Genomic DNA, 26,621 nt, shown 5'->3' on the forward strand with positions numbered 1-26,621 from the left:
GGTGCACAGGGCGCCGCCCCCGTGGTGCCCCGCGGCCGCACTGGCACGTCTTTAATGGCAGCCACTTTGATCTCTGCTAACTTGGTGATTCCCAAATGCCGCGGGGAATGATCCAATTTCATTTAATTGATCAGAAAAGTATTATTTATTTACGAGAAATAATGTCTTTGTTCGGAGCAAGATTGGAGGACTTGTCTTCTGATCCAAGTGATGACTCAAAATCGAGTGGCTACTCCACTAAGGCAGAGCAATTTATATGAATGCAATTAGGGGTCGTGATAAATTTCAGGTTTGTTCTGGAGATCAGTTGTGAGCACATTTGCTCGATCAGACGTATTTTTGGCCAATCTGACCTATCTAACTTGTTTTGTTTTGTTTTCCTTTGTATCTGTCTACCAGGGTAACCAAGAGGCCACCAATCCCCCGGACGCCATGACCCAGCCCTACACCACAGCCCAGTACCCCCCGCCCCCACAGAACGGCATCCCTGCCGAATTCGCCGCACCGCACCCGCTCCCCACGCCCGACTACAGCGGGCAGAGCCGTGTGGCCGAGCACGCCATGACGCTGTACACACCCACGCCCACGCACAGCGAGCCGGCGCCGGGCACCGACAGCAGCACGCCCAGCATCGCCGCCCCCGCGTCCGCACCGGTCAGTGTCGCTCAGCACCTGCAAACACTCTTCTCCACAGGCCGCCAGCAAGTAAACAACTTTCACTCTTCTTTCTCAACCTTTAACTGCATCATTCTTAACACCTGCTTTTTTCCTTACAGTGCACTGTATATTTGACCTGTAGTGGGGTGGTTAGCTAATGTGGTACAGCCTACAAGTTTCTGAGCTAAAATGTTGATTACAAGCGTGCTTTTGATATGTTCAATTGATGTAAAACATAAAAGGAGGACAAAAAGTCAAACACACGATGCAATATTTAAAACAAACTGTTAGCATTACGAATTCCACAGAAAGATAAAGTCCACCAAACAGTGAGTTAATATGTTGAATGTAGTCCAGCAGTTGATAATGTGATTGGTACCGACACAGGATGGGTCAAGAAACCACAGCAAGCTGCAAACACTCTGCATTTTATGGTTTCTAAGCAGTTTCGGAGAACTGCTTCAAAAATCTTGGGTCAAACAGTCGGGTCAAAAGTAACCCAATTATGGATCAAAAATGGACCGATCCACTTTATGGGTTAATTTGACTCAACTTTTTTTATACAAAATGACCCAATTTTTTAACCCAAGTGACCAAATTTTATGAAATGCTTTACACTAAAAGACCCATTTCTTGACTCAAAGCAGAGGATCAGTCCATTTTTTACGGTTGGTTTATTTTTCACCCAACTGTTTTTAGAGTGAGGTGCTCCTGAGCTTCAACAGCAATCCACAGATGGCTCAGTGCAACACTGATGTAAATCAGTTGTCAAAATAAATGCTCATACAACTATACATTAGCTTAGTGATTAACAGGAAAGCAAAACGTCAAGCATGTGTTGGTGTGTAAGCAGTGTTTGAGAACCGCATCACATCTGTGTTGCATGAAGTCAAAGGCCAAGTTTTAAAAGAATTTAGTGTAGCAATGTAATCCTGGAATGCAATGTGAAGCAGAAACTGTGCTTGTGCAACTAAAATAGAAGTTTAGTTCTTGAGAGGAAAGATGGTTTTCTTCCACTGTGTCATTTTTTTTTAGGGATGTCCCGATCACACTTTTTTGGACCCGGGTCCGATTCCGAGTTACCTCATTTGAAGATCGGCCGATTCTGAGTCCCGATCCGATACCTCAGCTTTTTATTAAGGATTTTTTTTTCTCATATAAAAAATAAAATTATATATATATATATATATATATATATATATATATATATATATATATATATATATATATATATATATATATATATATATATATATATATATATATATATATATTGTGGTTAAATTAGGTAAACAATTTAAACCCTCTTTTTTTTGGCACATCTATGAGTTACTCAAAAGGCTATTTAAAAAGGCTATATAACCAATTATACAGTATTCATTTTTCACAAGAGCTTTATTTTTGAGAACCTACTGTAGCTGTTATAAAGCATGCTACTTAACACAAATTGATAGGCTAACCTAATGTGATGATACGCGTAAGCCAACTTCACAACAAATTGCACTTGAAGAGAAAAGCAAGCAAAATGTATTTCATCTTACCATATCATGACTTTGGGTCTTGACTCGCACCAGTCTAGACTGCCGGACAGGGCGGGTTTTGGCGACTCCACTAGGACGTCTGAACCCCCGAGTTCACGTTAAAATCGACTAGGCTAGGTTCGGCTAGGCGCGGGCTCCTTTCGAAGAGAACCCAGACTCCAGTTTCATCAGCACAGGCACCGCAGCTGGATTCGCTGGGATGGAACGAAGCACGTCCAAGTCGCCAGTGCCGAAAGCGGAGCCGGCCTGCTCCGGCCAGCGGGGTCGGCCTGGAGCCCGGGGCCGGATCTCCAGAGAGTGGGGTAGCCGATTTTGCGGCCCTGTATCTCTGGCCGACGCTGACACCATTGAAAAGCCAAGGTCGAGCCGGTTCCGGGGATGTGCTCGTTTTCCCCGTAGGCCCTATGGTTCGAGCGGTAGGGGGAGTGTAAATCCCCTATAGCTGTGTCAGAAAAATGTGCCTTTTGTGGCGGGTGAACAGCCCTGAGGTGCACCCCCTGTATCCGGGGAAGGGAATGTCGGACCGGCATGGGCATTCACCATTGTAGAGTTGAGGTCGAGAGGGTTCCAGGGATGTCATTTTCCCCGTAGGATTTATGGTTTGACCGGTATGGGGGGTGTCAATCCCAGTAGGTGTACCCGGAAAATGTGCATCCTGAGGCGGGTAACGAGCCCTGAGGTGCACCCACTGTATCCGGGGAACAGAAGGTTGGACCGGCACAAGCTATATACCGTTGGAAAGGTCTCGGCAACGGGGTTCCAGGGATGTGTTTTATCTCTATGTATGTATGCCTGTATCTCCGGGGCACCGGCACCGTTGGAAAGCAGCTGGGCAGGCCGGTTCCGGGGATATGTGTATCTCCCCGGTCGGACAGCCGTGAGCAACACATTGTACGCAGTGAAAGTCGCACCGCCTCTGCTTTTCACATTAAATATGATAACTTTAGTATCTCCACTTCCAAATACATCGGTGCCATTTCCTTGTTTAGCCCCGCCACTCGATGGCATTAATAGTGTCACTGTGAACTAGAGTGATGCCATGTCGCACGCACTGCCCCTCCAGATTTAATTAAAAAAGTTATTAAAAAATAAATGATAATGATAATAATAATAATAATAATAATAATAATAATAATAACAACAAACTCATATATTTATCCGAGTCCTGATCGGGAGTCAACCTCCGGTCCCGATCGAGTCAGCAACCACGTGATCGAGCCCGATTTCCGATCACATGATCGGATCGGGACATTACAAAGTGTCAATCATTGTGTCGTCATATAAAAAGTCGATTATCGAAAATGCTGTAAAGGAGTTCATAGTTCCAGAAATGAGTGCCTATACAACACAGAACTGAAGCAGTTCTCAGAAAAATAGGCAACAAAGTAATTGTTCAGTGTTTAACAAGAAAGATGATTTTTATAAACCAGACACATTTTGATATTGTTAAAATATTGTGATCATCACTCTGCGATTCCCAGCCCTCTTTTATTTTTGCCCATGACTCTTATATACCCATTTTATATAGAAAATGTACACTTCATAACCCTTGGTCTCATGAAAATTTCAACTGAAAATAGTCATAAATAAACTACAGATTTATAAATATCATTGCATTGGATCTGAACCCTTATAGTGCTGAATATATGCAACACAAACACGCTTTTATGCATTCACACTGGAGTACTTGCAGCGGTCACATGACTCCAAGTATGTAATTTTCTGCTTATTTTTGCATGAGAAGCAGAAATGTGCATTCATGTGAGTTACGCCAGAGAGCCAAGTGACGTTATCGGGGGCGTTGCCATCCACATGAATGATTTAGGGACCTCCTGTCATCTGTAGTCGTTCAGGGGGGAAAGGGGCGGAGCAGGGGGGTTGTGAGGGGGTAGTTGTGCTCTCTTTCCTGCAAGTGGGGGCAAACATTCATCAAACATCCAGAGAGCTGACGCGAAGGGAATCTCTGATTCGTTAGCGGCGCAAAATCTAGATTTGAAAAATGAAAATTGTGGATATGAAATATGTTAAATAAAATATTTTGATAAAGAAATGAATAACTGATATACTGAGATGACAGAATCCATGTACCTCCAAAGTTATCACTTTTCAGCAGAACCCAAAAATGGCACGTTTGTTCAACCATTAATTTAAGTATAGATATATTTAAGATCGGTTAATAATAATAATAACCTGTGGATTTACCAATTGCATAAACACATTTTCTCACATTTCTCTCTTGTTTAAACATTTTCAACGTTCAAACCTTCATAAATTTTATAACATTAGGTACATTACTGTCACACAAATGCATGCAAATTGCACTAAATCAATCCATGAAATAGCGAGGCCATGAAAAGTAAACTGCGTTATAGCGAGGGAACGCTGTACTTGGATATCAAATCATCTTTCACCATTGAAATGAACAACTATGCCATTAATCCATTCCATTCCCCAATAAAACAAACAACTTTGTCATCTTTTTAAAAAGGATCATACTATAATGATACTAATTAACTATAATAATAATTACAATACTGTACTTTACTTAGTAAATGTAAATAATTAGTTTATGCACAATGATAATTCATGACTTTGACACTGGGGGACAGTAAAATGCAGTTACTTAGTAAGCGCTTAGAATATTAATCCATTTTTGAAGAGGATAAAGAATATATGCATTTTAGTATTGTAAAATTGTCTTTCTACGTTTTAATATTTGTTTTAGTGTAGCCATTGCTTAAAGGATTAGAACACAGAGAAAATGATGCTAGTTTTGTTAGCCTTTCGACGATCTTTGCCAAAACTGATGTGGTTGGGTTCAATAGAAAAACAGCACAAATTGGCTGGATGATGGCTCGTTTCTCGACAAACACTTAAGTTGGGTTACTCGTATCTCAGGGCACCGCCATATTCCAAGAGTCTTGATAATGTAAAAGTTTGTTGGGCTGTTTAACGTAGTGGGGCCATATGTGGACCCCACACCAAACTTTCGCCTCCGTGGCTTTGGCCCTTTTAAGCAGCGGGTGAAGCTCGTACTGTCCATAAAGCAGTCCGTCTTTGCGGGTTTGCGAATTAGTTTCAATTCTGCATTTCCATTCTCACTACTTGAAATACTTTTGACCCGCGGCTCACTCCCGGCGGCAGGAAGATGGAGATAAAAGCAGAGACGTTTTGTGCCGCTAAAGCTCAGCAACGCATCCAGAAAGACGAGTAACGCCGATGGAGATGAGAACCTTAAGACCTCCGGGCCACTCTCGTCTCTCTTGGAGCGGAAAACACCTGCTGGGAGAGGTCAACGCTCGGCTGGCGCCTTATCTGGGTCACGCACGCACACGCTATGAACTGTTTGCTATTAGCTGCCCTCTTTCAGGATCACAATTACCGCGAGATGTGTGGTGCACTAAAGCTAATTCTATACTTTCACATTCACACTTGCACTGCATGTATGAGTTAATGCCAGAGAAATACAAAGCTACTGCTATACAGTGAACTAGCGGTTAATGCAATGCAATTGATTACAGATGCACCTGAAAATCTGCCATAGAGACTATTGTGAGAGAAAATTGTATTTAATTGAAATATGCTTTAACATATTCAGACATTCTTTAAAGTACCGTATTTTCCGCACTATAAGGCGCACCTAAAAGCTTTCAATTTTTTCAAAAGCTGACCATGCGCCTTATAATCCACTGCGCCTTATATATGGATCAATATTGAGCCGCAACAGGTCTCACTGTCAAGACGCTATCGGTGACCCTGCACGATCGGTGATGCGCATGCGCAGAAGATCCCGCCATCTTGGATTGCTAGCTAATACTAATACTTTACCTCAGAGAACATAAAACAGCTGTTTATTCATTTTGGGAGTGAATGGAGTTGTCAGAAAGCTCGTTTGTAATCTATTAATAAAGTTTGACTGACCTATCTGACTGTTTTGTTGACATTCCCTTTAGCGCAGCACCATCTAATGGATGCATAAGGTAAACTCAGCCTCTACTGTGTAGCGCCTTATATATGGAAAAGGTTTTAAAATATGTCATTCATTGAAGGTGCACCTTATAATGTAGTGCGCCTTATAGTGCGGAAAATACGGTATTCGTTAGTGCCTGTCAAGAAATAGGAGGGTATCATAACTAGGAATGGGTACCGAAGACGGTACTTTTTTTTTTTTTGTATGGTCCGATTTGGGTCCGCACTTCCGAGCACCGATTCACATAAAATTAAAGGGTGCCATGTGTCGGTTCTGAAGCACGTCTTTCTAAGTTGTGACTGTGCGGGAGGAGAGTTGACGATTTTCCATGGACTTGGACTTGAACTCAACATTACACGTACACCAGCGTACTGCTGCCACTGCCGCAGGATTTCATTCTCTAAAGACTACATTTCCGGGTTTACAAACAATCTTGTCTTCTTTTTTTGGAAAGTTATACACCAAATATTTTCTTTCTCTTCTTTTTAGGAAAAGAATCATGTTTTGAAAAATTACAATATGAATGCATTTACCCGTTAACACCACTACCGACTTTTTTTTTTTTTTTGTTAAAGTGCCCCAAGCAATAGTTTGCCTTATAAATATGATTACATATGCCATTACGCCGAAAGGTGTTTCTGCCCTCTAGGGATACTCGTACTGAAAACAAGACTGGCCACAACAAATCCCTTAACTATCCCCACGTACACTTTAAAGCGAATGATGCAGTTTAATACGTAGAACGACGGCGCCTTGTCAGCTTGCTTTGATTTACAGTGATCTGTTACATCAGCAAGTTGAAAGTAGACAGAACCGACCACCTACTCCTTTCCCCACTCCATCTTCAACTTTCCCCCCCTACTAGGCGCCTCTCCAATCGCTGGCCACTCTTCTCCCGCCTTCGCCATCTCGCAGCGATTCATGTGCGCCCCTGCCGGGAAAAGAGCCTTGAGGTGGTGGCCTTCCTCCTCCTCCTCCTCTTCCATCCACACATCCACCCACATGACTGGGGAAAAGGGGGGTGGGGGGGATTATCGGGGTGTAAACAGAGAGGCTAATCCTCGGGGGCTGGTGGCGCGGTGTTACCCACCGCTGAGTTGCGCTAGCTTTAATGGCACGAGCAGCCCGTTTGCTTCAGGTGCCGCCGCCACACGGTCCCGGGTGCCTTTTGATTGCCGAAGCACAGATTGAAGGAGCAGATTCTCAACGGAGACCCCCCGTCCCTCCATCGCCGCCCCCACCCCCCTCCACCACCACCTCCCCTCTTCGCTGCTCCCTTGATGCCACTTTACTCTGCACAGCTCTTCGACTTAAAGACTTAAAAAGAAGCAAGATGGTTCTGTGACGTTTGTTTTAACGAGTCCTCCCTCGTTTCCTCCCTGGCTGGCTCGCCATCCATCAGCGTATCCTCGTCTGCCCTCCAGAACCGGACCTCGAAGGCAGTCATTCTCAACCACCGTGCTAAGGAAAATACTGGATTACCGTATCTTCTTTAATCTATCTAAGCCAATACTGTATATACACAGTGTATAATGTATGTATTGTATGGATGGCAACAGTTAATTAATTGTATCTTCTGACAATTAGTGGAAGAACATTTAATTGTTCTGTCTGGCATAACTAGATGAACAAATATACATAATATAGTGGTGCCATGATGTGAGTTCGTTTGGTTTGGTTTATTGAACATATAAACAAACACATTACAAGTATAAAATACAAGTTGAAGTAAAACTAAAGAAAACGTTTGAAGGAAGAAAGAAAATAATTTGTCAATCGTGTCATAAAATACATGTTCGAAAGGAGGAGGAAGAAGTACAAGAACTTATCGAGTCCTACTCTTACTGACTTCTATCATGTTAATATAGTAATCAGTGGTTTTTATTTAATAATATATCATGGGATAAAATTAAACAATGTAAAATAAACCAAAACATGCTTATTATAAGTGCACAGATATTTGGTATGAGTTATAAGCATTTACCCATTGCATATACATAAAGAAGAATGAGAAAGTAATGCCCTACATATATAATACAATAAATTCCCAAACATAAGTTGATGAACATGCACATGCCCATACATGCACGAGTACACGCATACACAAATAAGCGTAGACATACATGCCCACACAAATATATTTACATTTATACCTCATTTACATATTTTTGTAAAATTATCTTTTTGAACCTATTTTTAAATACAGTAATTGATTCACATTTTTTTCAGTTCAAGATTCATAATTCTTCAACAGATGAACCCTTTTAACACAAACACACATTTACTTTACAGCATGTTTGTTCTGGTCATTGTTTTTTTAAAAGTCATTTGTGCCCCTAAACCCATAGCAACAACCCTCTTTCATTTCAAACAACTTCTGAATACTGTGGCAAAGTTGGTTACTGTATACTTTGTACATGATCTGAGCTGTTTTAAATTCAACAAGGTCATAGAATTTAAGAGTATTTAATTTAATGAAAAGCAGATTGGTTGGCGTTATACAGGATACCTAGGGTTTTGGATATTTTTCTTTTAACATATTCTGTATAAGATTTCCAGCATAATTTTGCATCAATAACAACACCAAGAAATTTTATTTCATTTACTCTTTCAATTTCAATTGAATCAACAGTAATTTTGACTTGTTTAACTAGTCTAGTCCCAAAGATTATGAACTTTGTTTTGTCTAAATTCGGTGATAATTTGTTTGAATCAAACCTTTTTTTGATTTTTAATATCTTTAGCTCTTTTTCCACAGTACTCAGAAGCTGCCCCAGATTTTCTCCAGAGCAACATAAAGTTGTCATCAGCATATTTTTATTTTTTTTTGCAAACACAGCACATAAATATGAATAATTTAGGGACAAGCACAGACCCTTGAGGTACCCCATGAGTAATCATCTGATTTAATTTGAAATTATTGAGATACACATACTGGTTTCTATCATCTAGGTAACTCTTAATCCATTTAGATGACTGACCTCTTGTGCAATATCGTTGCAGTTTTTCCATTAATATTTTATAATCTATTGTAGCAAATGCTTTTTTTTAAGTCTGTAAAAATCCCAACTGTAAATTCTTTGTCATCTATATCTTTGGCAGTTTCTTCTATAAGCTCCATTACTGCTAAAGAGGTGGATCTGTTTTCTCTAAAACCATATTGACTTTCAGTTAGCAGATTGTTTCTCAATAAAATTATCAAGTTTATGTGAAAATAGTTTTTCTAGGATTTTTTTTTTAACTGTGGCATTAATAATATGGGTCTGTAGTTAGTAAATAGAGGTTTCCACATTTATCAATCGGGATAACTTTTGCAATTTTGATTTTAGTTGGAAAAATGCCAGTATTAAATGATAGATTGCAGATATAGGTGAAAGGTTGCACTATGTATTGTTATAATCCTTTTTATTAATGCCACATCAATATTAGATTTTGTAGATTTTGTTTTAATGATTTAACGACAGTTAATATTTCTATATCATTTACTGCACAAAGTAATATGGTAGCGGAATTGTTCTTAATAACTTTATTTAATTTATATATATTTTTTGGTTCAGGAATTTCTGTAGCTAATTTTCTAACGACATTAATAAAATAATAATTTAATTAATTGATAATATCAGTTATTTTATCAATAACAATACTTTTATTGTTTATAAAACGTATATACTCGCAAAGTGATGCTTTCGCCACAACTCGGGCCAACTGAATTCTAGCTTCTGATGTTACTAAACTACGCCCCTTAAAGGCACACATCTAACACTTGAATATTACAGTTTGCACAGGAATTATGATTTTTATTTTATTTCTGAATACAATGCTATTTTTCTTTGCAAAAACATGGAACGAAAGTGAATGGGTTCACATCCTTTTGATTCATTTCAATGTTGACAACTGATTTGATATATAACTAAACTGAGCTACAAGCATGGTCATGGCAACTTGTAAGTCAAGGTAGCAGTGAATATAGTTTCTGTGACACTTGCTTGCTAGAGTGCCGTGTGATTTTCAAGCGTTACAGTATGTGTCTTGGGAAGCACTGCTCCGGGGGGGATGGGCAGGGGAGATCGCGGGGCGACTTGTGCGACAATCCCAGGAGATGTCGCAGGGGGGGGGGGGGTTGCTGCCGGCCGAATGGCAGCGGGCTCGTTATCTGGCCGGCTTCAAATAGTCCGAGGTCGGCGTGAATTTCATGAGTAATCACTCTGCGTCCAGATAACAAATTAAGGCGGCCGGCATGAGGGCAGCACTCAATTCCACATTCTTCCGCAGCGAGAAGACTCTCCAAAGGGGATTCTGGGTGACTGTGATAACACAAAAAAAAAAAAGGGAAAAAAATGCAGCGACGCCCAAGCCGACGCGCTCCATCGCCTCTGTTTGTGTCATCCGCCATTTTCCGACGCGAACGCTTGCTCTCGTGTCGCACAAAGTCAATCTTGTCGTCTGCGCCGCCAAGGACGCTCCATGTGGGCATTTGGAAAGAACGCGCTGATAGTTCATCGATTCTAATTTCTTTATGAAACAGACGGAGAAATCCTTGAAAGTCTGAAGAAGAGCGGCTGAAAAGGACCATTTAGCCTCTGATCTGACCTTCTTGTTGTGACGTGACGGAACAGCGGGCCCGCACTGCTTGAAAGAAAACGGCTCAGGATGAGTCACTGGACTACAAAAATAATGAGCAAATGATACCGAGGATGCGGAGAACGAGATGGATGCTTAGATGAAAAGGAAAGATGGAGTGTAAACGTTTTAAATCCAGGTCGGAATTATTTTCAAAGAGACAGTCATCATTTAATTTTTTTAATAAAAAGAAAAAGATTCTTTATTCCATCAAAACTGACAAGGAAGGACAGAACACTTGTCAAACTCGGCATGAAATCACTCCGTTTTGGGAAGGCGGTTCAGACTCAGGAGTACAAGCAGGAACAATATATGCATCATTACAGGAATAAAATCCATTGTTTTTCAAAATGTTTTTTCCGGGAACCAGAGCATCTTTTCACAATAAGAGGTGCAATATTACAAAAACAAAAATTTTACTTTTCAAATTTCTACCTTAAAGTTTTACTTTAATGTCAATATTGCGGTGAAAAGTCAGACATTAGTCGAATAATCTAAGGAGAATCGTAGATTGTGACTTTTTAACTCAACAAAATGTTTTTGTTCTTTTAAGGTTTATGCCTTTTTGTCTTGGAAAAAGTGAATTCATTCTCATGAAGAAAATCTATAAATTAATCTTGATTTTTTTTCTTTCCATTTTGGGATACATATTGTAGTTATGCATTGGAAAAAAATGTCCCTTTTTTTTGCATTTTGCATAGCTAAGGAGCAGACAAAGCAAGGACTCACTCGGTGTTGCAAACTATATTTATCTTTTCTCTTGTGTCCAATTTGTCCTGTGACTATTTTTCTGTTAATGTAGTCGAATGTCACAAAGATTCAGAAAGGCTGAAGCCCAATTCACACTGACTGCGGAACGGACGTGGTGCGTCTCCGTACGGCGGCCGTACAGAGTAAGGATAGAACGCATTCAAGTGTACATGTCAATTTACAGCTTCAGTGCAGTGTCTGCGGTGCGGAACGACTGCGGCGATGCGGAAGGTTTCCGCAAGCGTTCTATTTCTTTCGGACGCCGCATGCGGATTTTCATGAAGCTGAAAAAATTACACGAGCCGGACAGGAAATCGAGCGTCTCGCATTAAGGTTAATCCTGTATATTTCAAAATAAAACTGTTTGCGAACTCGTTTTTTGGGGAAGGAAGCTAGCTAGCTGCATTGCATGACATCGGTTGGACATTTAAGACAACAAATTAGATCAGAATAAATTAAATACAACAAAATGACACAATTTAAACACAAAACGTACTTACCCATGGAGAACAGCCATGGTAGAAGTCCCAGAAATAATGTCCAAAAAGCATATCGATGTAACAACAGGCAAGCGTGGCTATTGTTTACAAATAGGACTCTATATACACGGTTGTTATTGAGTGAACTCAACTTTCCAGCGTGAACCCCACGTGATCTCATGGTCTGTCGGGAGTAGATTTCCGGACATGCAACGCACGCGGTGTGAATTGCAGTCCTTGTGCCGTCCGTACGGCCGCCGTACGGAAAACGCACCGCAGCCGTTCCGTAGTCAGTGTGAATTGGGCTTGACTCACAGAAACATTTTCAGAAATAGTCGGACAAGATTTACTCGGTTGTTTAATTTCTCATTTACAGAGTGGGCAATACGCAATTATTTGTGTAAAAGACAGCGAGCTTAGAGCTAGTACGTCTGCCTCACATTTCTGAGGTCCCGGGTTCAAATCTCATGTGCATGCTTTCGTAATGCTTTTGTGTTTTCTCCAGCTACTTCAGCTCCAACACACATCTTAAGGCCTCGATACACAAGTCGGATGTCGGGAATCGGAAAGCATCGGGCCGTTGGTATGCGCCGTCTGATTATTGTATAAATTACCGTCATAACGTCAGATCCTGTTGGAGTGCATTGGGTTGTGGGGAGGAGGGTGTTTTTGGCAGATTCAACTTGTAGAATCGGCGTCGGTACATTTGATCACTGATTGGCTGTTTGATAGCAAATCAGTTCCGTAATTTTTCTAACACGACGTGCTGACGGCCAGGCCAACACCACAGGAGGTAGGCGTTACATTTGGCTGATGTCAGATTGGTTTATTGGGGCCTCTAGGTTGATGTCACTGCAATCTCAAAATTGTCCTAGGTGTGAATGTGAGTGTAAATGATTGTCTGTATGTGCCCTGTGATTGGCTGGCGACTAGTCCAGAAAGTACCTCGCCGCTCACCCAAAGTCAACTGGGAACGGTTCCGGCTCACTCGTGACCCTAGTGAGATAATACAGTACAGAAATGAGATGGATGTGTATTAAAAAGCCACTTTAACATACCATGCTGCTTTGAACTCCTACCAAACCCACAATCAGAAGTAGAAAATGTGTCTAATCAGGTGGCAACAGGAAGCCACTAGCAGTCTTCCTGGTTAGCCTTGCAGTCACAAGCGCACGTTACCAGCCAATTCAGTGTTGCAGTTCGCACTTGACACTAACGGCAGACACGACTTCTTCAGAGAGAGCAAACAAACAAGCAAAGTGGCAGTAAAATACAAAGAATAAATTAAAGCTCCCTCTCTGCGCGGGCACACTTTAATCAGATGTAATCTACTGTACCTGCCTGGCTGCGTTCCAATCAGATAGTTTCAATTATGCTCTTGTAATGCCACTCTGCACGGAGTAGCGAAAAGTGCTGAGGCCGGCACTTTGCAGGCGATTTGCAAATAACAGCGAACGGAGTCTTTTGAAAGAAGTGGCGGAACAGGAAGCCAGCGAGCCGCCGGAGATGACAGCTCGCGTTGGCACGGACGCCGCGTTCCGCATCCCGCCGCCTCCTCCCTCTTCCTCCTCCTACCGCTTCCCTCTGACAGCAGCTGTCGGGACAGCAAAGTGGCGCTGATGGTGGCCTCCCGTGGCGGAGCTGCGCAGGTCATTAGTTTCATCTGCCATACCGCCATTTCTCAAGCAGGATGGCAGGGATAGCAGAGAGGCGGGTCGGTAGGTAGGTAGGTAGGTAGGTAGGTAGGTAGGTAGATAGGTAGGTAGGTAGGTAGACAGAAAAGGCGGGGATGTGGATGGCAAAGCATGTTAAGGAGCCAAGGCAGATGGGGAGGATCGCAAACAAACAGGTAGGGAAGTCAGAGAGATGAGCAAGCGAGCAAGTAGGTTGGGCGGTGGATATCCGGTCAACGGGTGGGTAGTGCGGAGGATGGCAACCAAAAGGGTAAGGAAGTCAAGGGAGGTAGGAAATCAGGAAGGCCATCTGGTAGGTAGATGGGTAAGCAGGCGAGCAAGTAAAGAGTGAGGCAGGACAATTGGCGTCCAGTTCATGAGTATGTCGGGGAGGATGGTGAGAAAACAGGTAAGGAAGTCAGGAGAGCAGGCAGGTAGGGAGGATGGAAATCAAACAGGAAGAACTGTCAGGGACGTAGGTAGGCTGATTGCACAGCGGAAGGCAACCACTGGGAAGTCAAGATGGCAAGACGGGAGAGCTCCAGTCAACAGGCAGGCGAGCAGGGAAGCTGGCAACCAACAGCAGGCGGAAGACAGGGAGAGAAGCAACCAAAAAGCTGTCTAGGTAGCAACAGAACATGGAGGATGGCGACCAAATGGGTAAGGATGTCAGGGAGGTAGATGACCAAGACACTCTAAAACTAGTTGGGTCAAAAATATGCCAAAATGGACCAAAAAAAGGGACTGACCCAATGTTTTGGTTTATTTATTTAAACCAAAAAGTTAGATCAAATGAATAACCTACCAAACAGTGCAACGATTATTTTGTTTGTTAACCTTTTTTTCTGGGTTATTTATTAAACCCAACTTTTTGGTTTAAATGATTAACCCAAGTAGATGTGCCAGTCCATTTTTTGACCAACAGTTTTTAAAGTGTCCATCCATCCATCCATCCATTTACTACCGCTTATCCGAAGTCGGGTCGCGGGGGCAGCAGCATTAGGAGGGAAACCCACACCTCCCTCTCCCCAGCCACTTCAACCAGCTCCGCCGGCGGGATCCCAAGGCGTTCCCAGGCCAGCCGAGAGACATAGTCTCTCCAGCGTGTCCTGGGTCGACCCCGTGGCCTCCCGCCGGTGGGACATGCCCGGAACACCTCCCCAGGGAGGCGGCCCTGAGGCATCCGAACCAAATGCCCGAGCCACCTCAGCTGGCTCCTCTCAACGCGGAGGAGCAGCGGCTCGACTCTGAGTCCCTCCCGGATGACCGAGCTTCTCACCCTGTCTCACCCTGTTTTTAAAGTGTAAATAGTACAATAGCCAGGCCAAACGGCCCGGACGACAGGATGGGATGGCAGACATGGGTGCCTTTTAAGTGTTCAGGCAAGCAGGGATGGCAACCAGATAATGGAAGGAGAGTAGGGAGGCAGATCATCAAGCAGGGAGGTATGGCAGCCAAGACAACAAACTAGTAACTCTAAGCTGGTGGAAGGGCTGGCGACCAGGTAGATTACTCGGCAGGAAAGTCAATTAATAGGGAAGCAGCCTACCGAAATGGTAGTCCCCTAATGTGGTCGATGTTCTGTGCGTGTCCTCGTCACTGGCGATTTGCCTGACAAGCTGCGATGGAGCCTGGAAGTTAATCTGCACGTTTGCAAACACGGTGCCTCGGTGTGATCAAACAGACACGCTAGAATGCCGTTCGCACGGCGGCCCGCTAAAGGTCGCCGGTGTCTGGTGTGAGCGATGAAACAGATTGACCTGCGGCGTGGTGGTGTTAGGGGAAGGAGGGGGATTCGGGGGGAACTCTGTGCCTCGCCACCCTCCAACATCTGTCTGCAATGTGTCACCCCCGAGCCCAACACGGCCACTCAGGCTATTAACCTCCATGGCAGAGTTAAGACCCCCACCGGCCGAATCTCTCGCACACAAATCCACTCCGGCCCCTCCGGCGTCCTTTGTTGAGCACACTCACGCTGGCCTGGGGGGCGTCCTACCTGGTCGTGAGGGGGTGACAGAGTGGGACCTTGAATCAAACCGCTGTCACTGTTCACAATGGATGTCGGCGACGACTCGTAATGGGCTATAAAGCACAAATAAATGACAGCCATCACCGTGGAGATTGTGATTATGATAATGAGAATAATAAAGGAGATCATCATCACCATCAGCGTGATAATGATGATACTGCCATGATGAATTTGAAGGAATACATCGCTAAGCACATTTCTGCCATGCTTGGAAATGGATCATGGAGAGGCCACAGTGTGTCACTTCCATTTCACATTGAGATCTCCCACAAGGCTTTGCTGTTCCCTTTTAGTGTTTGGCACAACTAGCTCAAGATGCTTTCTGATTAGCACCCCTCTTTGGAAACTTTTCACTCCAAAAATGTTTCTATGAACCTGCTCAAAATCCTAATGCCAATTAAACATAACTTCAAGATGCCATAGGAGTAAAAGTTGTCTATTTTTGGAGAAAGTGTTGTAGTTTTATGACAGCAAATAGGGAAGGTAAATCTCTCCGTAAAAAATTCAATATGGTTTTCGACACTTGGGGTACAAAATAATTCAAAGACGGCTCAATTTGAAAGTGGAATGATTCGATTCGGTTCAGCTCAGTGGGATTACGATTCGATTCAATATGGCACAGGGTATGAGGGTATGACACAAATACCTTTTTTGTTGTCATTTTACATACCTTTCAGTGAACTTGTCAGTACTGTAAATGTGCCATTTCCTTTTAAGACATATCTCGCCATTAAAAGACGATTTGCTACATATAATTCATAGTGGAACGGTTCAATTGTATGCACTCGCTTCTGTTAAAGTAATAATAATAATAATAATAATAATAATAATAATATATTATTTTCCAGTTCACATTGGTTTTTGTTACACCCCTAATCACAAATATACTATGTCAATTATTCTTACTATGAAAAATGTCTTATTACAAAAATGTGACTTTATTCCTATAATAAAATACCTTTTGTTATAAAACAAAACAAAAAATGAAACACAATATAATCGCTTTTAGTATACTGGCATGCCCATTTTGAAGCGACCATATCCTTTTTTGCAGAAACCCAGTTTAGGGCTCTCAGACCCCATTTTTAGAACCAATATTTTTATTTTACACATCAGGAATTGCTGGCTCTCTGGGAGCAGCTGGTGCTAAAGCGGCCATCTTAAGGTTGCCAGTTTGCCGCCCCCCACAAGAAGACACCTCCGGAGAACAAACACCAAGCCAGGATGTTCTTTGCGTACAGATGAGTGAGTGTGAAAAAGTGAGTCAGTGCTCGCGGCCTCGTTTAGTCACCTAAACGCTATAATTACAAAGGCTCTGCTAATTAGCAGGCTGTGTTGTTTTTTGTTTTGTTTTTTTCCAAAGGGGAAGCTTTATCAAGCTCATTAGGTGTGCACCTTTGCACTTTTCACACCGCCCACAAAATAGAGAAAGATCTAAACACAAAGTCAAAATGAGTCATGAGAGAAAATATATTTATTGAGAGACTGTAACAGGATTAAAAAAATAAATAAAAAATAGAAAGTCACCACCCAGTTTGACACTCTGCAACTTTAGATAGAAACAGGAAGTTGAAAGGACATAAACAGGAAGTCCAGCTAAGTTTCCGGCAGAGGGCAAATTACTTTCTTAATGGGGTCTCGGGGGGGTTGTGCCAAAGTGGTGCTTCGGTGAAGTTGTCAAGTAGAGGTGCAATCGGTTGTTCTGCTTAACTTGTCGATGGAGGAGAGCGAGTGTGAATTCATCAGTTTAATGAACATGTAGGGTAGGCGGTGCCACTGTTTATTTCATTAAGGTGTAGACGTTGACAGTAGTGGGGTGCAATTGGTCGTTTGACAAACTTGCTAGGAAAGGACATACATTCAGTTGTTAAGCAAACTTTTAATGGTTGACGGGGCACAATAGTTTGTTAGGCGAACTTGTTGATTGGGTACGATACAAACTTGTCGATGCACAAGTGTGATCTGTTGTTTGGTTAACTAACTGTGGTCTGTTGTTTGTTATGGTTTGGCTGTACTAGGTAAAACTCTCAAGTCGTGCCATGTAAGTCAAGGTGCTGATGCATATTTGTAAATCCCCAAAGACTTGCCCAGCAAGTTTCTACCCAGAAAAAAGCCAAGCGTAAAAACCCTATGAAAGCACGACCACCTGAACGCCGGCTGACATCCATCAGCGGTGTCACGGTGGGGAACGAGCGGGATTTGTCAGCCGCGGCCGACACGTCGTTTATATAGAAATGTCAGAATGGCGTTCGCATAATGATGGAAACAACAAGGCCTCGGGCTCGGGGTCCCCTCGCGTGCCGACGTCGCCGCTAATGTCTCCGGTCTCGCCGCGTCGGGCCGCCGTGGGATCTATATCCGCCGCTTTTTGTCAGCGCCTTCAATCTTCCGCCTAGCTCAAGAGCTAAGTGTGAGAGATTAATACGTGGATTTGTGACGCACACACTCCGCGTTGACATTATAACTCATCGGCTGTTTATCGCCTCGGCTTTCTCGTTGGATTGAGGAATGACTGACGCAGGAAAGCCGTGCTTCTCAAACTGGGGTCTCCAACCCTCCAGGGGTTTGCAAGCTGTTTTTTGGAGGGGTTCCACAAAATCATTTGGAAGAAATGACTGTCATAAAAGTGCATACTTACATCTGGGGAGCAATAAAACAAACAGAACAAACTCATTATTGCTGCTATTTTGAGAGAATAAGGATGAAATTAAGATTTGTTTTTTTATTATTCACTTTTTAATTTGACTGTCTCCCTTGTTTAACTTTGACTTGATCTTGGAAAAATCTGACTTTATTTTTGTAAGACTCAAACGTTTTTTCCTTGACAAAATAGTTGGAAAGATTGACTTTTTTACGAGAAAAAAAAAAAAAACAGCTCTGTTCTTATAACAGCAAAAGATTGTTTATCTTAAAAAAAAAAAAAAAGTATACTTATCGTAACATTATGACATTCTTGAACATTTTAAAACATTTTAACTTGACAAAATTTGTGCTTGTAACAATTATAGCTTCCTTGTCTTAAAATACAACATTAGTCTCACAATATGATGACTTTGGGGGGGAAAAAAATCTTTACATTTTTTTTTTCTTGAGAAAATATGACACTATTCTCATGACATTTAAACTTGTTCCTCAAAATGTGGATGTGTTATTTTAACAATTGGTGATTTTTTATTTTTTTTGCTGCTGTTGTAAATATTCTTTTTTCCTTGAAAAAATAAGACTACTACTCTTTTAGGCTTTTTATCCTGATAAAATTAAACTCTAATAATAATAATTACAACTTTTTTCCCCTGAAAAAAAAATTCAACTAATTTTCTTTATTTTATTTTTAATACTTTTTTCTTTGAAAAAAAAATAAATCTGAATTTGTGATCATTATATTGTATTATTTTTCTCAGTTGTCAACATTTGAATTCCTCTCGCATTTAGTGGTAGTTAACTGGCTGGATTATGAGGGGATTCTTGGGGAAAATGAGTCTTGTTTAAGGGCTCACTAAATCCCAAAAAGTTTGAGAACCTCTGGTCTGTAAAGTGTAGAATGTTGGAAAATGAGCATCTTTTCCTGTTTTTGATTGCCCAGCAGACGGATGACTTGACGCAAACGGACGCCTCGCAGCACTCAGACTCGTCAGAGAAGCAGCAACCCAAACGGTTACACGTGTCCAACATTCCCTTCCGCTTCCGGGACCCCGATCTGAGGCAAATGTTTGGGGTGAGTACCGGCAGGGATCTCGGAACAACACACTGACCACTGCAACTACACCACAGAGTCAAAGTCAGTTAGTTAACAACCATGTGTTTTGAGTTTATAAAAAAAAAATAAAAAAAAAAACCCGGCACCTGACGAGAATGAAGCAACTGGAACTTAATCATAATAGAAACTAAAAAAAGAGGAAGAAGAAGAGTTCACCTGCCTGCTCATGCAGGTTTCCTTTTACATCGGAGCTGCTCCGCGTCCGTCTGTCCGGCCGCTAATGAGGCAAAGCGTCTCACGGCTGGATAAACGCCGTCATAAGAATAGAACGCCAACATCTGACGGCTCCAAATGGAGCCAAAAATGGACATTTAAGTGCCCAGAGCTAATTGGACTTTTAGCGGCCAGATGCGCCGGCAGAGACGGCGTCGGGTCCAGGCCGAGGCCCCGTCTGCAGGTTACGCCATAAATGCTGGACAACCTGGCCGCTCTCTCGCCTCTTGCGTCAACTTTATTGGTTCCCCAGTTGAAATGGCCTCCGTAATTAGCTCAGAGCCAAAATTGATCGCTGTGCACCTCCAAAAAGCCATAATTTGTTCACAAAAAAACTTATATTAGCCTATATAAACGCTAGCCCGTTTATTTGACTGGCACCAAAATGCAATATATTGTCACTAAGATGGTCTTTTGCCAATTGAAATATTTTGTCATGAAATGATATCTTAAATGGGCACCAAAAGGCCACTAATTAAATTAAGCCACAAAAATAACATTTTTTTTATCTTAACACCACGTATTTCACCCCAAAAAATTACATTTGCCTATGGGAACGCCAGCTTTTGCGTTATTATAGTTTGTTTTTAAGGAGTAAGTGGGGTGGAACTTGGAATGTCGGCGTGTTCAAAAAGGTGAAGCGGGTCATTTACGGAATTTTTGAAACCAGTATACCACCATAGCTACACTATCTGAGCACCCTCGAGAAGCTGATAATGATGTCATAGTGGTCTTGCATCTATCACGGTGGGAGGTATGCCCACTTGTTTGCCGGCTTAAACGTGAAGTGCTGTTGCGCTCAGAGATGACTGATTAATTGAGGTCCTCCAAATGAGGTACTCACTCAATGTCTCGTTAAGGGTCCGTGACCTGCCGACCAGCGGGTGGGGTGGGGAGGGCTGAGTATCTTGGGCCCAAAGCCAGCTAGCTTTCAGCCTTCCGTACATTTAGGATAGAATCTTTAGAGGAAAAACAAGACAATACAATAATACAATACTATTTATTGAAATATATATATATATATATATATATATATATATATATATATATAGAGAGAGAGAGAGAGAGAGAGACAAACAAGATACTGCAATCAAATCTCATGGTATGACCCCCCCGCCCCCAAATTACAAATACTTTATTATGTTACTCTTTTTGTTGTTTTTCAAAAATAACTTAATTTTACCCACTTCAATCTAGTGTTATGTTTTTTTTCTCACAAATATGAACAATTTTAATCCCATAATGAGTTTTGTTTTATTTTAACACGTTTGTCCTGTACCAGTGTGGTGTCTGAAATAGATCAAGTCATGTCCATCACAATTCCTATTTTTTACTCACTTATTCTGGGAAATGATTCCCTTCCAGTCTCAACTTCCAGAAGACGCACAGAAAAATCCTTGAAATAAACTTCGGAGCATGTGAATTTATCATCCGACTTCAATGTTGCTTTGGCGTCTCCGAATCTGAATGTGTTGCAAATTTGGGGATGGCGAGCATTTGACGTGCGTAATGGCTTTGAAGCGAGTAACTGCAGACAGCAATTAAAAGTCGCTCCCCTCCGCTCATTAGAGCAAGTCTCACTTTGCTTTCATTCGGCTCCTCTTGAAGCATCTGAGGTTCAAGCTGGCCCTCCCGGGAGGTCTGCCCCGGGTCCTGTTGACTGTGTGAGCGCCTAAACAAAGACGATGAAGATTGGGGGGGTAGGGGGGTGGTTGGCAGGGGGCGTGGCAGGACTACATGATAGCAGTGCAAAGGTAGCGGCCGCTTCACAAGTCCGAGATCCGCCGCAGGCTCGGGAGAATAAAAAGAACACTTGCATCCTCCAGTCAACAAACAGAAAAGCTGCAGTGCAGGCAAACTCTCCCAACTCATCACACACACGCGCACAAATTGACTCGATTCAGATGTAATGGGGAAATTTGCACTGTTAAAACCATTCTGAAGTGTGTGTACGTATATATGAGTTCAGCTGTTCGAGTAGACTTTGTCTGACTTATTTGGTTGCTTTCTCACGGCGAAAGCATTATGTTTGTGTATTGTTTTTTGCCAGCAATGACTGCCATTTGGAACTGTTCATAATTCCCTCCACATTTGAATGCTCGCCCCACATCCTAACTCCTCTCCCCTTTTCTCTTCTGCAGCAATTTGGAAAGATCTTAGACGTGGAGATAATCTTTAACGAGCGAGGATCCAAGGTGAGTCTGCCGCAACGCCAGCTGCTTCATGGCCTCGTTATGCGCTCATGTGTTGTTTCTCTTTCCTGGCTCCGAACTCGGTCAGTCATTTACTTCAACATGGAGGAAAAAGGCAATAGTTGGTCATGATAAGTTGTGTTTTGGCTCCCAAAACACAACACATTGTCACAAAAGTGGCAATTTCTCATGGAAATGTAATTTGGACCAAAGTCCCACAGACATATTTTGTAGAAAATCTTTCACCAATGCTGTTCTTTGACACAAAATGGAACATTTGTCCACAAAAGTGCACTTTTAATCCAGGAAAATGCAATCGTGTTTCAACACATAAATTGTGTATTTTGGCTGTAAGAAAACTGCAATATTTTTCCATTAAAACCTTCGATTTCTCCACAAAAAAAAGGGGAAAGGGGAGTGTTTTTACACAAAATGCTCTACAATGCCCAACAAAAATAAGACATTGTCACAAATATTGTAGTTTCCCAGACTAAAGAGCAGTCAGACAGACTAAATTCCCCGAACAAAATTTTCCACCAATCCTATAGTTTCACACAATACTGATATATTTCGTCATACAAGTTCATGGTTGACCACCAGATGTATTTTTGGAGGGAAAAACCGCCCCCCAAAACAATCATGTAATATATTTGACCAGCGAAGTCGTAGCTTCATATAAGAGTAGAAATGCAAGTTTTTTTTGTCATTTAACTGCTAGAGCTGCTCACAAAAAAGGCTACAAGCAGCTTGGGGAAGGTTATTTTTGTTGTATTTGCTCACAAAAAGGATCCATAAATTGGATTTTCTCTGAAACAAAAATGCACTATTTTGCCCCAGAAATGAAAGTATCTGACCAATAAACTGTTTGTTTCCCAATGCAAAGGCAGCATTTTTCCACTAAAACCTTCAATTTGCTCACAAAAAGGACACGATAGAAACACAATGGTAATGGTTTGCCAGTCAAATCAGATCACAGAAGGGTTTGTTTTGCTGTTTTGCCTCGAAAAAGCTCTATTGAGTTTGCTTGGCTACGAAGCAGTTGACTGATTAGAACTTACTTTCCCCATGCATTATTTTGCCATTCAAATATTACACAAAGGGAAAGGCTGACTTTAGATCACAAAAGATCTCAAAAAATCTCTATCTCAAAAAGCTTTCCTGCTGTTTCCCTTCCTGTAGCTGTCCCAATACTTTTGTCTCTGTACCATATGAACACAACGCGCAACCCCGAATCCTCGGCTCAACCTCATCCCGAGTGCGAGCATCAACCTGTCATAACGAGCTTTTTTTTTTTTATTATTATTTTGCCGGTGCCCTACAAAGCGCTTACCCAGCATGCCTCACTCGCTTATATAATGAAGCTAGCGGGACTTTAATAAACAATCTATTTCCTATGAAGCCATTTGCATTCAATATGTTTGTCTGCTTTGAAAAATGGACTCTCGGCTTGGGCCTGTTGTAAGCTAATTATTCCTCCTGTGTGTGCGTGTGCGCGCGTGTGCGAGGCGGGGAGAAAGGGGAAAATAAGATGGAGGGGATAACGGCAGTCGGGTGGATGTCCAAAGGATTAATTCTGCCCTCAATTCCTTTTTTGAATGTATTTCTTTATCTCCTCCAAGGACAGGCTCGCGTTATTTATGCTCGATGGTGCTGATGGGTGATCTGGCCAACTCTTGGTGGAATCGCACCGCTCGCCATTTCCCACTCATATTACCTTCTCCACAAATTATCTGACAACACGAATGAGATTGTAGAGCGCAGGACATACTTTTTTTTTTTTTTTTTTTTTTTGATGATACCACAAATTTTGACAAAACATTTAAGCCAAGTAAAAATGGAATCTCAAGCTGACAGGTACCGAAGGAAGGAAGAAAAGTCGTTTGAAGCAAAGGAAGGAAGGATGAGAAATTCAAAACTGGATATGAAGGAAGGATGATATGAAAGAGGTCAAAAATGAAGGAGTGAAGTAAAGAATGGAATTCAGAGTAGCAGGTTTCAGTGAAGGATAAAGAAGGCAAGGAAGCATGAATAAAAAAGTGGGTCTGAGGAAGGAAAGTCAGGGAGGAAATATAGAAGGAAATAGGTTGAGGAGGTCCTGAAAGAAAAGCTGGTTGGAGGGAAAGTGAGACATGGAGGAGGGAGGGGAGGAAGGATGGCAGATAAGCAGGTTCCAGCAAAGTAAGGTCTTGTTTTTTTGTTTTTTTTTAAAGCCACCATGCGTCCAGGAAGGAAAACAATGTTGGGAAAACCTGTCGATGCAATCAAATGCTGCAAATGTCGATTGTGTGGAGTCCAGCAATGAGACTTTGTTAGTCCAGCGCAATGTTTGAAAAGTGGCCCAGGTGCAGGCCGCATACGGCACAACATAAGTCACCCAAGTGACAGCTTCCCGCCCCCAGCTGCCTCCACAACTCCCCCACGGGAGAAGTTGGAAGGGGGAAGGGATAGTTGCATTTTGTTTTTTCAAATCAATATGCTATTTTTTATCTCCTTCCTTCATCCCACGTCTGACCATGTTATTGGACATGTTCATGAGCTTCCCGCCAATGTGTGCTTGATTGTTATTTTTTAATTCGTATTAGCATTAGCATGTAGAATTAGCAGGCATTTGAACAAACAGAGTGAAAATTCAGAATTGTACAGTATTTTGTTTTTTATTATTAGAAAAAAACAAAATCAGCCCCCATAACTGCATGGAAAAAAACACAGGAAGCAACCATTTTGGTTTACGACAGCAATATTGGGGGACATTTGTAAGGGTCCTTGAGAGTCAAACTTTTCTTACAAGAATATTTTTGGAAAAAAACAAACAAACAACCGGCCGGTTGAGCTCTACTCAGCAACATGAAGTCTGGCAGACATGTTTATCATGGGTAGACACACAAACAAGTCTCGTAGAGCTATACTGAGGAAGACAAGGATGTCTGCCATTCTCCTTTAAATTGGCCATTTTAAGGTACATTTCCTAGGTGGCTAAAGAGACAAAACTCTTCCTAGAATATTTAAAATAAAAATAATTCAGCCCCAAACGCCATTTTCACTTGAGAACATTGGTTGACATGTCAATGATGAGTTGGCCCGCAAAAGACATCTCAAGGAACCATGCCCAGGAAAACACAGCAATTCCACCATTTTGATTTTAAAATATTTTTGGACATTTCCTTCAAAGATGAACTCGTCGGAAGGATTTTGTGTGATTGCTAGCAACTTTGAGGCTATACAATCACACAATGCTAAATTGCCAAAAATGAGAGTGTTTCAGAATTGTTTTTGTGTGTAAAGCATGGCAGTGAAGTTTTTTGTGTTTGTGCTTCCACAAATGTTTGACACTAAACTGTGACTATTTCCAGTTTTCATCATTGTGTGTGGCTAAAGTTTGCCGATTGGACGTAAAAGCCAAAGTCCAAACCTCAAAGTGAGTTCCAGACGCCCGACGCAAACGTCACCTTGCTGACTTTCAACCGACGTTAATTAGCGCAACACCTCCACTAGCGCTGCAATGTTTACAGCTAACGCTGCGAGACGTCTTCTTCTTCTACTTCTCTTCCCGCCAACGACGCCATGTCGTTAATTACCCAAGCGTTGCGCCTGTTTTCCTGACATTCTGCCTCTTTAATTGGGCCGAGCCGGACCCGCTTTGTCAGCCGGGTCCTCTTTCCCGTGTTTTGCTCTCTGCTAACTGCTGCTAATTAATCTGCCAACTTCCCACCATGGGTGCTCACCTTCTCTTTTTCTGTGTCTCCTTCCTCTTCTTCCTGCCGCCGCTGCCGCCGTCATCAGGGCTTCGGCTTTGTAACTTTCGAAACGAGCACAGACGCCGACCGCGCACGGGAGAAACTAAACGGTACAATCGTAGAGGGACGCAAGATCGAGGTGCTTTCTCTTTTTCTTCACGCGTCTTGTTCCTCGCAGCACGACAGCATCCTGATGATGATGAAGATGATGATGATGATGATGGCGGCGTGCATGATGAGTGCATGCTATCAGCCGTCAGATGCCAGATTGTTGCTGTCTTCAGTCTTGGCGGGAAAAGCCGTCGTCACTCAAAGCACGTTTGTAGTTGCTGTCGTATTTGTGTTGGTTGTGCATCCGGATTAGGGCTGGGCAAAACGTTTGTCATCTTTTTTTTTTTTATTATTATGTATTTTTTTTATGCTTAAATTGCACAGGTGGGCCTAGTCCTGATGGGTGATGTTCGAAAAAAAAAAAAATACTGTTCAATTTTAAACAATTATCAATATGTTTAAAATTTACTTAATTTTTCAAATTTTTAATAAAAAAAATACGAAAAAAAAATACTAATAATTGATTTCATTATATACAACAAAAGAAAATTGCTTATTTTGATAAGAATAATCGTTTCAGCTCATTTTGTAATTTTATCAATTTTATATGTCAATACTGGTGCTGTCAAAGCAATTACATTTTTTTTTTATTAATGGCTCAATTTTCTATAATTAATCATGATTAATTACATTTTTATTCGGCTATTTTCCAAGTTGCTTGAACAGAACTCGTTTCATAGAATTTTTATTTATTTATTTATTTTTTTTACTTTAGCATTTACAAGAAATCCAAGAAGATGTTTAATTAAACAATTTGGGGATAAAAAAAAAAAAAAAGCAATGTTAATACAAATATGAAATGCTAAACAGCATGTAATGGTTTTGTACTTTATTGCTTAAAATAAATAAATAAGGTATTTTTAATCAATGGCAAAATAAAAACAAATAAATTGGT

At 41.8% G+C, this 26,621-nt stretch overlaps 1 protein-coding gene across 10 annotated transcripts in view; it reads left to right on the plus strand.

Moving 5' to 3' along the window:
- LOC144025068 (RNA binding protein fox-1 homolog 3-like) overlaps positions 1–26,621 on the plus strand; it is a 461,720-nt gene that overhangs the window by 399,919 nt on the left and 35,180 nt on the right. For 6 of the 10 annotated variants that reach the window (XM_077531087.1, XM_077531089.1, XM_077531084.1 and 3 more), the window contains 4 exons: positions 400–705; positions 19,303–19,434; positions 21,831–21,884; positions 25,662–25,754. In XM_077531087.1, coding sequence (XP_077387213.1) covers positions 400–705; positions 19,303–19,434; positions 21,831–21,884; positions 25,662–25,754 — 585 coding nt within the window. The remainder of the gene's footprint in view (positions 1–399; positions 706–19,302; positions 19,435–21,830; positions 21,885–25,661; positions 25,755–26,621) is intronic. The other 4 variants (XM_077531086.1, XM_077531091.1, XM_077531083.1 and 1 more) reach the window with 3 other exon arrangements.

The sequence above is a fragment of the Festucalex cinctus genome, chromosome 1 (genome assembly GCF_051991245.1).
Source record: "Festucalex cinctus isolate MCC-2025b chromosome 1, RoL_Fcin_1.0, whole genome shotgun sequence".
Taxonomy (NCBI): Eukaryota; Metazoa; Chordata; class Actinopteri; order Syngnathiformes; family Syngnathidae; genus Festucalex; species Festucalex cinctus.